General features: G+C 43.2%; 1 protein-coding gene across 1 annotated transcript; it reads right to left on the bottom strand.

Annotated features, from left to right (window-relative positions):
* Nucleotides 1–990: 990 nt before the first annotated feature.
* On the bottom strand, nucleotides 991–2,217 carry LOC115104528 (zinc-binding protein A33-like; the record flags this gene model as incomplete). Its single annotated transcript, XM_029625890.2, has 2 exons — nucleotides 991–1,748; nucleotides 2,046–2,217. Coding segments are annotated over 2 exons (711 nt in total), but the record flags the coding sequence as incomplete, so codon positions are not given.
* Nucleotides 2,218–14,919: the final 12,702 nt, after the last annotated feature.

Below are 14,919 nucleotides of genomic sequence, written 5' to 3'. Positions count from 1 at the left end.
TTTATTCAAAATGATGCCGACAAATGAAGAACATAAACCAAACCGTGAAGCTTTGGGCTATGTGCCCTGAACAAAGACAAACTTAACTTCCCACAAAACAGGTGGGGGAAAAGGGTACTTAAGTATGGTTCTCAGAGACAGCAATAGACAGCTGTCCCTGATTGAGAACCATACCACATATAAATACAAAACATAGAAAAAAAGGACATAGAATGCCCACCCTAGTCACACCATGGCCTAACCAAAATAGAATAAAAAGCCTCTATGGCCAGGGTGTGACACTTATGCTGCTTCTACTGTCTATTATCTTTCCTGTTGCCTAGTCACTTTACCTCTACCTAAATGTACAGTACATACAGCAGCTACCTCAATTACCTCGTATCCTTGCACAACTTGGTACTGGTACTCCCTGTACTCTATGTGCTTTTCTACTCCCTGTATTATAGCCATGTTATTTATACTCTTTACTTTGATTCATTATTCACTGTGTATTTATTCCTCATGTTACTATTTCAAATTTGTATTCGATTTTCTCACTATTTCTTATCTTATCTAACTGCATTGATGGTCAAGGACCCATCAGTAAGCATTTCACTGTTAGTCTACACCTGTTGTCTATGAAGCATGTGACAAATACAGTTTGATATGGGTTCTGATGGGGTTTGACAGTTGTACTAAGCTCATGAGGCATTTATAACATACAGTATATTCTTCAAGAATCAATGGGTAAATATAATTTACTTATAAATCCAAAAATGGATGTAGAATAATTCAAATACAAAATTCAACAAAGTCAACAGGTGGATAAAATAAAATAGCCCCCCCTACCACCACACACACAATACACTATTATACCGAATTTAAAAGAGTAGACATTATACCAGTTGACCATAGAGAGAGTAATAGGATACGGCATGTGTCAAAATTGATTGATTGCTGACCTTATGACCTGATGACAGGGGGGGGGGGCACATATTCAGTACATGTCATCAGGTCATAAGGTCAGCAATCAATCAATTTTGACACATGCCGTATCCTATTACTCTCTGACCATTATTGTGAGAAACTAGAATCACACACACATTTCACTTGACACACTAACAGAGATGAACAGATTAATCTCTCATCCGATTTCATCTTCAAGACATAATCACCATCATTATCAAAGTTAATAATTCACACACACAAAGACACACAGAAACACACACCTTACTGAGATAACATTGTCAGAGACACCTCTGATTGGCAGATCTTTATATCAGGGTTGGTGGCATTACTACTGGGTCCAACCATACAGTATGGGTACATCCTCTCTTTAAATTGAATGTCTTTGTAAGTGTAGATGTGAGTCATATATTTGGAGTCGTAGAAAGATACCTCCCCACTGTCATAGTCCAGCTGCACTTTGATCCTCTGGGGTCTCCTCTGCAGAGGGAGGATCCCACCTACTCCTGCTATGTACTTGCTGTTCCTCAACCAAATAGCCCAGATTCCACATTCTGGTGACACAGTCAGATTTTTCTTCCTCTCGATGGACTCTTCGGCCACACCCATATCCCAGAGAGGATGGTCCTCCACCTCCCAGCTGTGCTTTCCTGAGCTGAACCCTTCAGAGCCCAGTACAATTTGATAATTCTCAAACCGTTCTAGGTTCATAGGTTGCTGCTGCCATTTTTGACTCACACTGGTCAGATCGTCAGACAGAGAAAGCCAAGGGGCGGCAGTGTTGGGGTCCAGAATCACGGGAGCTGTAAGACAAAAGACAGACATTCTGTTGGTTAGAGAATATAATATACACTATCAATAATTTGTGACCTGGGTTGTTCTAGTGGTCTAAGCCTCAGGAATACATATATAGCAGCAGCATGGGTTCGAATTCGGCCTAGGCTATTTCAGAACACTCCCTTATATCTTAACCTTTCTATCCTATCCAATATAAATATGTACGGTGTGGAACCGCCCAACTCCTTCAAAATAAACGATCAATAATGTATTATGAAAGTACTTACCATATTAATTGATGTATTATATTGTGCAGTACTCACTGTGTTTGATGATCCCCTGCATCTTCTCCCAGACTCTGAACTGCAGGTTGCCCAGGTGTTTGGCTACATTTATCAGTGCTCCTGAGAGCAGCTTTGGATTGGGCAGTGTGCACTGGGTCCTAGGAAAACGTTCAGGTGTCAGTGATGCTTTGGGGTTGGGTTCAGAACCAGAGAGAAGAGAGAGGAGGCATATCACTTACTTTTCTATCATGGCCTTGTAGTTCTGCAGATGAATACAAGAACAACATACTTATCAATGTTATCAACGATGTAATTCATGTATTTTTCTGTGTGGAATGTATTTAGAATCTATGTAAAAAAAAAACATATTACATTATGTGTCTGAAAGAGAGAAGTTCTTACCTGCACCAATGAGATGTCTTCAGTTCGCAGCTCCTCTATATCTCTGATTGTGTCTGAAAGTGATAATGTACCCCTGGTCATCTCTTCAATCTTCTTCATCATCTGAATCTTCTGCTGCTCTTCCTCCCCCACTGCAGCTATCCTGGCCTTCTCTTCCTGTCGTAGAAACTGGTAAAGCTTCTCAAACTCCTCCTCAATCTGCCTCTCTGTGTTCCGGGCCTGGCTCTGAAAACAGTGAGAGAAATAGCTCTCACAAGTGAAGTCCATTATTGCTGCAACCTTGTTTGACTTGTACTCACCTTAATGTGTTTAGTTGTTTGAGCACAGATTTGTTGAATTTTCTTAAAGTCATTCAGCTTCTCCTCAAGGGGCTTTAGGCCAGTCTGGAATGAGACTTCATCCTGGAATAGGACATAACCTCATTGAAAGAAACTCATTTTACTGGAGAGAGAGCAGTCTAACTGTATTACTCAGCTGTAACCTTAAACTCTACTGGGTTATTCCATGAAAATAGTGCCTGTTGCATCCCTTTGATAATTTAAGTAGAAATTGTGGACCAATATTGAATTTTATAAGCCTGTTACAGATGTAGGATCTTCATTTGAGCCATTTTGTTTTAGCAGGAAAATAGGAAATGTCAATCATAATTAAATAGACATTTTTGTAGGGGTTGATACATTTTCCATTAGGGCAAATCAAGTCTGAAATTTCAAAGTTGAAATGACAATCTTCAGAAGCCTTTTTAAAACTCAAATACACTACAAGTTTGCATTTTCTTTAGTGCAGGAAAATTCTCAGTAACAAAAGATTGATCAAATGAATATCCTATATGACATCTGTATATGAATTGAAGTGCCCTTTAATATAGACCACATGGATTATTCAATAAATCCGATTTTTTTAGAAGAATAAAGACTTGCTGAAGTGCCAAAAGGCAGCATTTTGACATGTCCCTCCTTGCACCCTTGACTTCAAGGAAGATTTTTACCCACTTAACCTCACACTTTGCACCATCATTGTAAAGCCCTAGTTATTTTGTTGCTTTGACAAAGTCATTTCTGAAGATTTTTTATTTTATTTGATGTGATTAGTGTATCATTTACGTATGTCCCTCATTTTAAGGTCAACCCTGTTATGTGAACTGAACTCTCGTTTTAATATGGTTAAACTATTCCTTTTTTTTTAATTCAAAAGAAACAGACTTCTAGTATTAAAATCATAGTGTAAAACCTGGTGAGCTGGTTCTATGCTTTTTGGCCATTTTTTGGTGTTTTGTGGAGTTAAACTGAGTGGGTCGAACATAACACGTCAACCCTGTTACTCATAGACCGGCTAGAAATATTTTAACAATATCTAGAATTTGTTTAAGCTTGCATTCAATTGCCACTCCCTGTTGCACACAACAAGCTTCCATTCCCCATTTCACAACGGGATTTATGGCTGATTTAAGATGAAATCATCAACCCTGTATCACGATCGTTGGAAGCACACTCGGACCAACGTGCAGCGCGATCTGGGTTCCACATCTTTTTAATTTAAAGTAAGTGAACCACAAAACAATAAAGAATAAACAAAACGTGACGACAATGGTGTGCTAACATACAACTACACATACACAATATCCCACAAAACACAGGTGGAAAAAAGCTACCTAAATATGATCCCCAATTAGAGACAACGAATACCAGCTGCCTCTAATTGGGAATCATACAAAATCCCCAACATAGAAAAACAACTAGAACCCCACATAGAAATAATAAACTAGACTAACCCCCTGAGCTACTCTACCATAGAAAATAAGGGCTCTCTATGGTCAGGACATGACACCCTGTTACGGTCAACCCTATACTTTATTTGGCACTTACTATATTCTTTTTTTATTTAACCTCTTGAAATGTGACCAAGTTACACTTTTCAAAATCCACTGAATTTTTGGAACAACCTTACTAACTTCTTTACTGAGGTAAAATGTACTAAGTTGCTCTGGATATGAGTGTCTGCTAAACGTAAATGTAAACCAGGGAATCAGTGACCCAGTGAAAGACACAAATCTGTAAGATTTTCTGCAGTTCAATCAATAAATTAATTATATATCAATTGATGTAAATGCATCATCAAGAATATATTTTTCATGAATGTATCTAATTACATAGGTTATTGTTAGATGATGGCTAATTAACTTGGCTCTTGGTGTCACCCTGCGAGAGTTTGTTACATTAAGAATATACCTTGCTGCAGTAGAGGTATTTTGAAAATAGTTCAAGTTTCAGAACTATTGCTATCCTATGAACTCATTAATCAAATTGTGTGTTCCTGCAGCTGCACAGAAGAGCTTGAATCTTTAACTATGAACACTGCAGAGCTCCTTAGATCCTGATGCCAACATAAAGGACTCACCAGACTCGTATGAGCTCTCTTTTCAGTCTTCTGTAAGAAGGACTCACACAAGTTCTTCAAAGCCAGGTTAGGTAATTCCATCAAAGATGTGCTCCTGCAAAGTGGACAGCCCCGAGATGTGGTCTTTTTCCAGGTCTTCTCCAGACACTCTTTACAGAAGCTGTGGCTACAGGACAGGATGAGAGGACGCTCGAAGATTTCACCACACACAGGACAAGAGAGATCCTCCTCTGGGAGAGACGATCTGGAAGCCATTTTCTCAGATGGTGCCACTGACGGAGAGATCTTTATACGCTCCTTCCAAGCTGAAATGAAATGTTTTAGTTTCACCTTTGAAATGAGCACTAAGATTGGACCCAGAATTACAAAATGTGGAAATAATCAATACAATGTGGTCAGGAATATTGATTGATTTCATATACCACTAGCTACCTTCAGTTAACTGGTCAGCAAGATTATTGTTTTTCATTCTACGTAGGATATCCAGTGTGACATCACATTTACATTTACATTTAAGTCATTTAGCAGACGCTCTTATCCAGAGTGACTTACAAATTGGTGCGTTCACCTTAAGACATCCAGTGGAACAGCCACTTTACAATAGTGCATCTAAATCTTTTAAGGGGGGTGAGAAGGATTACTTTATCCTATCCTAGGTATTCCTGAAAGAGGTGGGGTTTCAGGTGTCTCCGGAAGGTGGTGATTGACTCCGCTGTCCTGGCGTCGTGAGGGAGTTTGTTCCACCATTGGGGGGCCAGAGCAGCGAACAGTTTTGACTGGGCTGCGCGGGAACTGTACTTCCTCAGTGGTAGGGAGGCGAGCAGGCCAGAGGTGGATGAACGCAATGCCCTTGTGTGGGTGTAGGGCCTGATCAGAGCCTGGAGGTACTGAGGTGCCGTTCCCCTCACAGCTCCGTAGGCAAGCACCATGGTCTTGTAGCGGATGCGAGCTTCAACTGGAAGCCAGTGGAGAGAGCGGAGGAGCGGGGTGACGTGAGAGAACTTGGGAAGGTTGAACACCAGACGGGCTGCGGCGTTCTGGATGAGTTGTAGGGGTTTAATGGCACAGGCAGGGAGCCCAGCCAACAGCGAGTTGCAGTAATCCAGACGGGAGATGACAAGTGCCTGGATTAGGACCTGCGCTGCTTCCTGTGTGAGGCAGGGTCGTACTCTGCGGATGTTGTAGAGCATGAACCTACAAGAACGGGCCACCGCCTTGATGTTAGTTGAGAACGACAGGGTGTTGTCCAGGATCACGCCAAGGTTCTTAGCGCTCTGGGAGGAGGACACAATGGAGTTGTCAACCGTGATGGCGAGATCATGGAACGGGCAGTCCTTCCCCGGAGGAAGAGCAGCTCCGTCTTGCCGAGGTTCAGCTTGAGGTGGTGATCCGTCATCCACACTGATATGTCTGCCAGACATGCAGAGATGCGATTCGCCACCTGGTCATCAGAAGGGGGAAAGGAGAAGATTAATTGTGTGTCGTCTGCATAGCAATGATAGGAGAGACCATGTGAGGTTATGACAGAGCCAAGTGACTTGGTGTATAGCGAGAATAGGAGAGGGCCTAGAACAGAGCCCTGGGGGACGCCAGTGGTGAGAGCGCGTGGTGAGGAGACAGATTCTCGCCACGCCACCTGGTAGGAGCGACCTGTCAGGTAGGACGCAATCCAAGCGTGGGCCGCGCCGGAGATGCCCAACTCGGAGAGGGTGGAGAGGAGGATCTGATGGTTCACAGTATCGAAGGCAGCCGATAGGTCTAGAAGGATGAGAGCAGAGGAGAGAGAGTTAGCTTTAGCAGTGCGGAGGGCCTCCGTGATACAGAGAAGAGCAGTCTCAGTTGAATGACTAGTCTTGAAACCTGACTGATTTGGATCAAGAAGGTCATTCTGAGAGAGATAGCGGGAGAGCTGGCCAAGGACGGCACGTTCAAGAGTTTTGGAGAGAAAAGAAAGAAGGGATACTGGTCTGTAGTTGTTGACATCAGAGGGATCGAGTGTAGGTTTTTTCAGAAGGGGTGCAACTCTCGCTCTCTTGAAGACAGAAGGGACGTAGCCAGCGGTCAGGGATGAGTTGATGAGCGAGGTGAGGTAAGGGAGAAGGTCTCCGGAAATGGTCTGGAGAAGAGAGGAGGGAATAGGGTCAAGCGGGCAGGTTGTTGGGCGGCCGGCCGTCACAAGACGCGAGATTTCATCTGGAGAGAGAGGGGAGAAAGAGGTCAGAGCACAGTGTAGGGCAGTGTGAGCAGAACCAGCGGTGTCGTTTGACTTAGCAACGAGGATCGGATGTCGTCGACCTTCTTTTCAAAATGGTTGACGAAGTCATCTGCAGAGAGGGAGGAGGAGGGGGAGGGGGAGGAGGATTCAGGAGGGAGGAGAAGGTGGCAAAGAGCTTCCTAGGGTTAGAGGCAGATGCTTGGACTTTAGAGTGGTAGAAAGTGGCTTTAGCAGCAGAGACAGAAGAGGAAAATGTAGAGAGGAGGGAGTGAAAGGATGCCAGGTCCGCAGGGAGGCGAGTTTTCCTCCATTTCCGCTCGGCTGCCCGGAGCCCTGTTCTGTGAGCTCGCAATGAGTCGTCGAGCCACGGAGCAGGAGGGGAGGACCGAGCCGGCCTGGAGGATAGGGGACATAGAGAATCAAGGGATGCAGAAAGGGAGGAGAGGAGGGTTGAGGAGGCAGAATCAGGAGATAGGTTGGAGAAGGTTTGAGCAGAGGGAAGAGATGATAGGATGGAATCCACATCCACAGCCATATTCTCTCCATAGGTCCGCACCAGCATATCCACCGTTTCCTCCTTCTTTGCATTCTGCAGTTGACTTGATGGGATGGAGGGACAGCTTTCAAACTTGTTCTGAATCATGTACCACTGAAATCTTTTCAGGTCATTTTCACCCAGCTCTTCCAGAATGTCCATCAGCAGCTTAGGGACAGGAATAGGTGTTGTCATCGTAGAACACCAGATACGCAACAGCACTACTGGCAGTACACTTTAGCCGTTAATTCTAACTTTGTACATAAGAATCCCGGTGTTGCGTTCGGGAGAGTGAAGGTCACAAACAGCCCTTTGGTAATTGAGTTTGGTGAAACACCTCCAGAAAGGTGAAGTTACAGGAAAGCAGAACTTCTGTGAGACAGAAAAAACATTAGTTAGCTTGTATGTGGCTGTACTTTTACCAATGACAGAATGATTACAGTGCAGTTATAGTACACGCTGTCCTCCGTAAAGATATCAAGTCAGACGTTTACCTACATTACTGTTTCAGCTTCTGGAAAGTCACCGTTTTGAGTCAGAATAGGTCTGTTTCATATTCGCTCTTTGTAAGTGTTCAGTATTTCTAACAGTTTAAATCCCAATGTAAATTAGAATCCTGGAGTTAAGGCATGTGTGAATCCTGGAGCGCTGAAGAGTTAAAATGCTGAACTGTACTTCTCTTCAACAGTCGGGGTAGGGTTTACAGGAAATCAGGAGTCTGGTTATGCACAGTAATGGTGTACTGTAGATAAGAATGAAAGACACATCACTGACTGTAATATGTCATATACAGGCCATGTATTGTACAGACACGCTCTCATGCACCCCTGCCTGGCGTCTCCCTGTGACTGTATCAGATTACAACAAGTGTAGACCTTACCGTGAAACACTTACTTACAAGCCCTTATTAACCAACAGTGCAGTTCAAGAAGAGTTAAGAAAATATTTACCAAATAACTAAAGTAAAAAATTATAATAAAGTAACACTATTGCTATATACAGGGGGTACCGAGTCAGTGTGCGGGGGTACAGCTTAGTTGAGGTAATTTGTACATGTAGGTAGGGGAGAAGTGAGCATGCACAGATAGATAATGGTAATGGTCCTAGACTAGTTGTTCCAGTACCGTTTGACGTGCGGTAACAGAGAAAACAGTCTATGACTTGGGTGACCGGAGTCTATGACAATTTTATGGGCTTTCCTCTGACATCGCCTATTTTATAGGTCCTGGATGGCAGGAAGCTTGGCCAAAGTGTTGTACCGAGCCATACGCACTACCCTCTGTAGCGCCTTACAGTCAGATGCCGAGCAGTTGCCATACCCTGTGGGTGATGCAACCGGTCAGGATGCTCTCGATGGTCCAGCTGTAGAACCTTTTGAGGATCTGGGGACCCATGCCAAATATTTTAAGTCTCCTGAGGGGGAAGAGGTTTTGTCATGCCCTCTTCATGACTGTCTTGGTGTGGTTGGTAGTTCATTGGTGATAATGAACTTGAAACTCTCATCCCGCTCCACTACAGCCCCGTCGATGTTAATGGGGGCTTGTTCGGCCCGCCTTTTCCTGTAGTCCACGATCAGCTCCTTTGTCTTGCTCACATTGAGGGCACCACACTGCCAGTTCTCTGACCTCCTCCCTATAGGCTCATTGTTGTCAGCAAACTTAATGATGGCAAACTTAATGATGGTGTTAGAGTCGTATTTGGCCACGCAGTCTTGGCTGAACAGGGAGTACAGGAGGGGACTAAGTACACATCCCTGAGGGGCCCCAGTGTTGAGGATCAGCGTGGCAGATGTGTTGTTGCCTACCGTTACCAGCTGGGGGTGGCCCATCAGTAAGTCCAGGATCCAGTTGCAGAGGGAGGTGTTTAGTCCCAGGGTCCTTAGCTTAGTGATGAGATTCGCGGGCACTATGGTGTTGAACACTGAGCTGTAGTCAATGAACAGCATTCTCACATAGGTGTTCCATTTGTCCAGGTGGGAAAGGCAGTGTGGAGTGTGATTGAGATAGCGTCGTTTGTGAAGCTGTTGGGGCTGTATGCGAATTGGAGTGGGTCTAGGGTATCCGGGAGGATGTTGTTGATGTGAGCCATGATCAGCCATTCAAAACACTTCATGGCTACCGACATGAGTTCTACGGGGCGGTAATAATTTAGGCAGGTTACCTTCGCTTCCTTGGGCACAGGGACTATGGTGGTCTGCATGAAACATGTTGGTATTACAGACTTGGTCAGGGAAAGGTTGAAAATGTCAGTGATGACACTTGCCAGTTGTTCCGGGCATGCTTTGAGGACACATCCTGGCAATCCTTCTAGCCCTGCGGCTTTGTGAATGTTGATCTGTTTAAAGGTCTTGCTCACAACGCCTACCGAGAGCGTTATCACACAGTCATCCAGAACAGCTGGTACTCTTGTGCATGCCTCAGTGTTGCTTGCTTCGAAGCGAGCATAAATGGCATTTAGCTCATCTGGTAGGCTCGTGTCACTCGGCACCTCACGTCTGGGTTTCCCTTTGTAGTCCATTATAGTTTTCAAGCCCTGCCACATCCGATGAGCATCAGAGCCGGTGTAGTAGGATTCAATCTTAATCCTGAATTGACGCTTTGCTCGTTTGATTGTTCGTCTGAGGGCATAGCGGGATTTCTTATAAGCGTCTGGATTAGTGTCTCGCTCCTTGAAAGCGGCAGCTCTAGCCTTTAGCTCGATGCGGATGTTACCTGTAATCCTGGTTGGGATATGTACGTACGGTCACTATGGGGACGATGCCATCGATGCCCTAATTGATGAAGCCGATGACTGAGGTGGTATACTCCTCAATGCCATTGGATGAATCCCGGAACATATTCCAGTCTGTGCTAGTCCAGTCCTGTAGCGTAGCATCTGTGTCACTTCCATATTGAGCGAGTCACTGGTACTTCCTGCTTTAGTTTTTGCTTGTAAGCTAGAATCAGGAGGATAGAATTATTGTCAGATTTGACAAAAGGAGGGTGGGGGAGAGCCTTGTATGCATCTTTGTGTGTGGAGTAAAGGTGGTCTAGTGTTTTGTTTTCTTCTGGTTGCACATGTGACATGCTGGTAAAAATTTGGTAAAACTGCATTAATGTCTCCAGCCACTAGGTGCGCCGCTTCTGGATGAGCATTTTCTTCTTTGCTTATGACCTTATAAAGTTGGTTGAGTGCGGTCTTAGCGCCAGCATTGGTCTGTGGTGGTGAATAGATGGCTATGAACAATGTAGATGAAAACTCTCTTGGTAGATAGTGTGGCCTACAGCTTATCATAAGGTACTCTACCTCAGGCAAGCAATACCTCAAGACTTCTTTAATATTAGACATTGCGCATCAGCTGTTATTGACAAATAGACACACACCCCCACCCCTCGTCTTACCAGACGTAGCTTCTCTGTTCTGCCGGTGCATCCCGCCAGCTCTATATTATCCGTGTCGTCGTTCAGCCATGACTCAGTGAAACATAAGATATTACAGTTTTTTATGTCCCATTGGTAGGATAATCTTAATCGTAGGTCATCAATTTTCTTTTTCATTGATTGCACGTTAGCCAGTAGAACGGATGGCACTGGGAGTTTACTCGCTCGCCTACGTATACTCAGAAGGAATCTCGACCTGCGCCCCCATTTCCTCCGTCTTTTCTTCACGCAAATGACGGGATTTGGGCCTGTTCCCGGGAAAGCAGTATATTCTACTCGTTAGAGGAAAAAGCTTCTTCCAGTTCGAGGTGAGTAATTGCTGTTCGGATGTCCAGAAGTTCTCTTTAACATTATGTACAAAATAAGTTCAAAATATAAGTTACAAACAACGCAGAAAAACGAATAAAATAGCACAGTTGGTTAGGAGCATGTAAAATGTCAGCCATCCTCTTCAGCACCATATTATTATCATGTGTGTGCAGTCTGTACGGCCAGCCTAAAATCAGAACTATATGTAGGATATTTTACTTACATTTGTGTACCACTAGTTAGTATAATGTGTTACATTACGTTATGTCACGTTACAAATAGTTTCGGAAACCCTGACCTAGGAGCAGGAGCACTACACTCCTAGAAAAAAGGGTTCTTCGGCTGTCCCCATACGAGAATCCTTTTTGGTTCCAGGTAAAACCTTATTGGATTCCATGTAGAACAGTGGTGGTTGGTGACATATGAGGGAGGATGATTATTTTTTTTATGAGCATGGCCTTATTTCTATTACAGCATATTGTCATTCATATTCCATTCACCCAGCTCAATGTAACATCGATAGGTTTAGGCGACTACATGATACTCAAACTTTCCCTATACCCATCACGAGGTTGCTACAAACTAGCCTATGAATTAAAGTTTACAATGTAGGTGCACAGGACAAAATACATTTTTTAGTAATCAAGGTGACAGACAGTGACACATTCAATAACGCCTTGCACACTCTTGCCTGCATCTTGATGATTTAGGGTATAATAATTAGTCCAACAGTTGCAAACGAGAGTTTCTATTGGACAAACTCAAGTATGTTTATCCCCGTTTCATTATGTTTGCTTACGTTTAAGAAATATTTTCAACAGAATCGGCGGAATGAATACACCCCTGATCACACGCAAACACAGTTCACTTTCAAAGCAGCGACATAAAAACAGCATTAACATTTTGCTCATTGTGTAATTCCTTCTCACATCTACGTGTTCTCCTCCTCACCTTTTCGCTTCACTTGTGGACATCAGTGCACAACACATCAGATTTCTGTGATGAGGTGAAAAAACCTATCCAAGCCAAACTTTCCTATCATAACTGCTAACCGCTACACTCAGCGTACATCGTTGTCACCATATTAGCTAAAGTCAACATAGCTACTATAACTAACGCGTTACTAAACCCGCTGCAATCATGCAGTACAGTAGTTTAGCAGTTACACTGGCGGTTTTACTTGGTGGTAAAAGCTTACATTGACTTGGAAGAGTTCCAGTGTTGGACAGCCATAGCCAGCTAGATAACATAGCATCCCTCTCTGTTTGAGCCGGGTGTTTGATTAGGCTAAACTAGCTAGCTGCATTCACTAGCTAAGTGAAAGTGAAACAAAATAAATATAGCTCTCTCTTTCTCTCTCTCTTGCTTCTCATTCATTTTTAAAGAAATACATTTGTTCAAAACTGTTCAACCATTGTCTTTCTCTCTCTTTGAGTCAACTACACACCCCGTTTTATGCACTGCAGTGCTAGCTGTAGCTTCTGCTTTCAATACTAGATTAATTCTCTTTGATCCTTTGATCGATCCTTTGATTGGTTGGACAATATGTCAGTTCATGTTGGAGAACGTCCTCGGAACGTTGTCATAATTACTGTGTAAGACTATGGAAGGGGATGAGAACCATGAGCCTCCTAGGTTTTGTATTGAAGTCAATGTAACCAGAGGAGGATGGAAACTAGCTTTCCTCTGGCTACACCATGGTGCTATATTTAAGTATTTAAAAAAAAATGAAATTCACTGAGGATGGTCCTCCGCTTCCTCCTCTGATGCGCCTCCACTGATGTAGAACCCTCTGTGCAATTGTATTACAGATGTCTTACTTAAGATACTAGTTGAAGAGGTAAGGTTTGATATGGGCAAACTTGGGAATGTTGAACACGAGGTGGGCTGTGGCATTCTAGATACATTCCAGGGGTTTGATGGCACAAGCAGGGAGCCGAGCCAATAGAGAGTTGCACTAGTCCAGACGGAAGATGAAAAGTGCCTGGACCTGCGCTGCTTCTTGTGTGAGGAAATGTTGTAGAGCAATGAACCTGCAGGAGCAAGTCACTAATTTGTAGTGTTGCACAGTACACTAAAACTTCTGTACTTTTTTAGTACTAGAACATGAAAAACGGTTTGGTACTAGAATTTGTTTTACTTTAGGTACTTCTGTCAAATGTGTCTCACGTCTCACGTCCTATACTGATTGAGAGGATCAAGTCTGTCTATCATTGGAGCCGATGCTCCCTATAGCGCGAGTGCACCTTGCTTCTTGCCTGCTCCACTTACTCATTTCTAGAGCACTGGAAGTCGTGGCTGAAACATGTTAGCTCCCCACTCATTCTGCACAAAACTTAACACACTTGAATAACGCAACACGGCATGCAGAAATGTTGAAATTGTTCATTAATGTTCGCAAAACAATGTCCATACAGGGTAGAACACTTTACAATGCCAGAAGATACCGGTAGCTTCCAGCTTTGTAGGCTAACTTTCCTTGCTAACTTACAGCTGATGCTAACATCAATTCACTACCCTAGTACTTGTTTTGTGATTATATGCCAACCATAACACAAAATATGCTGATTTCAAAGCTTATTGTCACCAAAAACTTCATGAATTCACTTAGGGAAGAATTCCGACCCAAGTTAAGCGTGTGTAAATGTAACATCATTCCCTTCCTTATGCACTTTTCTCTCTAAAAGTATTCTGACCTTGAACTTCAGCCATATTCACCTGCTATTTGTTTAGGGTGGAGATCGAACAAATGAAGGTGTGGCAGAGGTGTGTCCACAGACATGTCGCGTTCTGATTTTGACTCAAATAATTCCACCACCTTTACATGGGAGGAAACCATGAACAAGGTCTAGCGAACCTACTGGTTCCAAGTGGAAAAAGCATGTACTTTATTTTTGATAAGCTATTGATAAGATCTAGGTATATTAGTAGTCTGATACTATAGGGGGATTTTAATGTCTTAATTATAGGCTACCACGACCTTCTGTTTCCTATTTCTATCATGTTAAATATTGGCCACTATCAGTATCGACCGTCAGTCGTCAGAGGATCATTAGTAACAGTTGATAACATATATAAACATTTTTTTTTTTTATATGCTAATTAAATCGTTGGAGCAGAGCGCAGACCAAGGTATAACAGTTTGAAACCAACCAATTATGCAATGCTTGGCCGTGTCATCACACAGTTCCATGGTTTAGTGCAGGCAATAGACTAGGGCCCATAAACTCTACTCTGGACCTCGAAGCCAGTTCCACTGCATTTTTTTCATTGCTCCCCTCTAATCAGGGACTGACTTAGACCTCGGACACCAGGTGTGTGCAATTAATTATCAGGTAGAACAGAAAACCAGAAGGCTCCAGACCTCGTAACGTAAGAGTTGAGTAACCCTGGACTAGGGTATAGCCTACTATTGTACCCTATTTCCCTTTAATAATTATATGTACACTAATCTTCCAACGTTACCATGGGTTGAAGAACTGAACGTGGCAATTTTCTGAATTAATCAAACCACCATTTTCTTGCATAAAGGCTCTCCAAACCAGTTATTTTTATGATTATGATACTTTGCTAAGCCTAAATAAGAGTTTTTCTTTAATCTACCAATTGGTATTGAAACAGAGATGAATATGCATA

The sequence above is a fragment of the Oncorhynchus nerka genome, linkage group LG22 (genome assembly GCF_034236695.1).
Source record: "Oncorhynchus nerka isolate Pitt River linkage group LG22, Oner_Uvic_2.0, whole genome shotgun sequence".
NCBI lineage: Eukaryota > Metazoa > Chordata > Actinopteri > Salmoniformes > Salmonidae > Oncorhynchus > Oncorhynchus nerka.
This window is presented reverse-complemented; position numbering and strand designations above follow the sequence as displayed.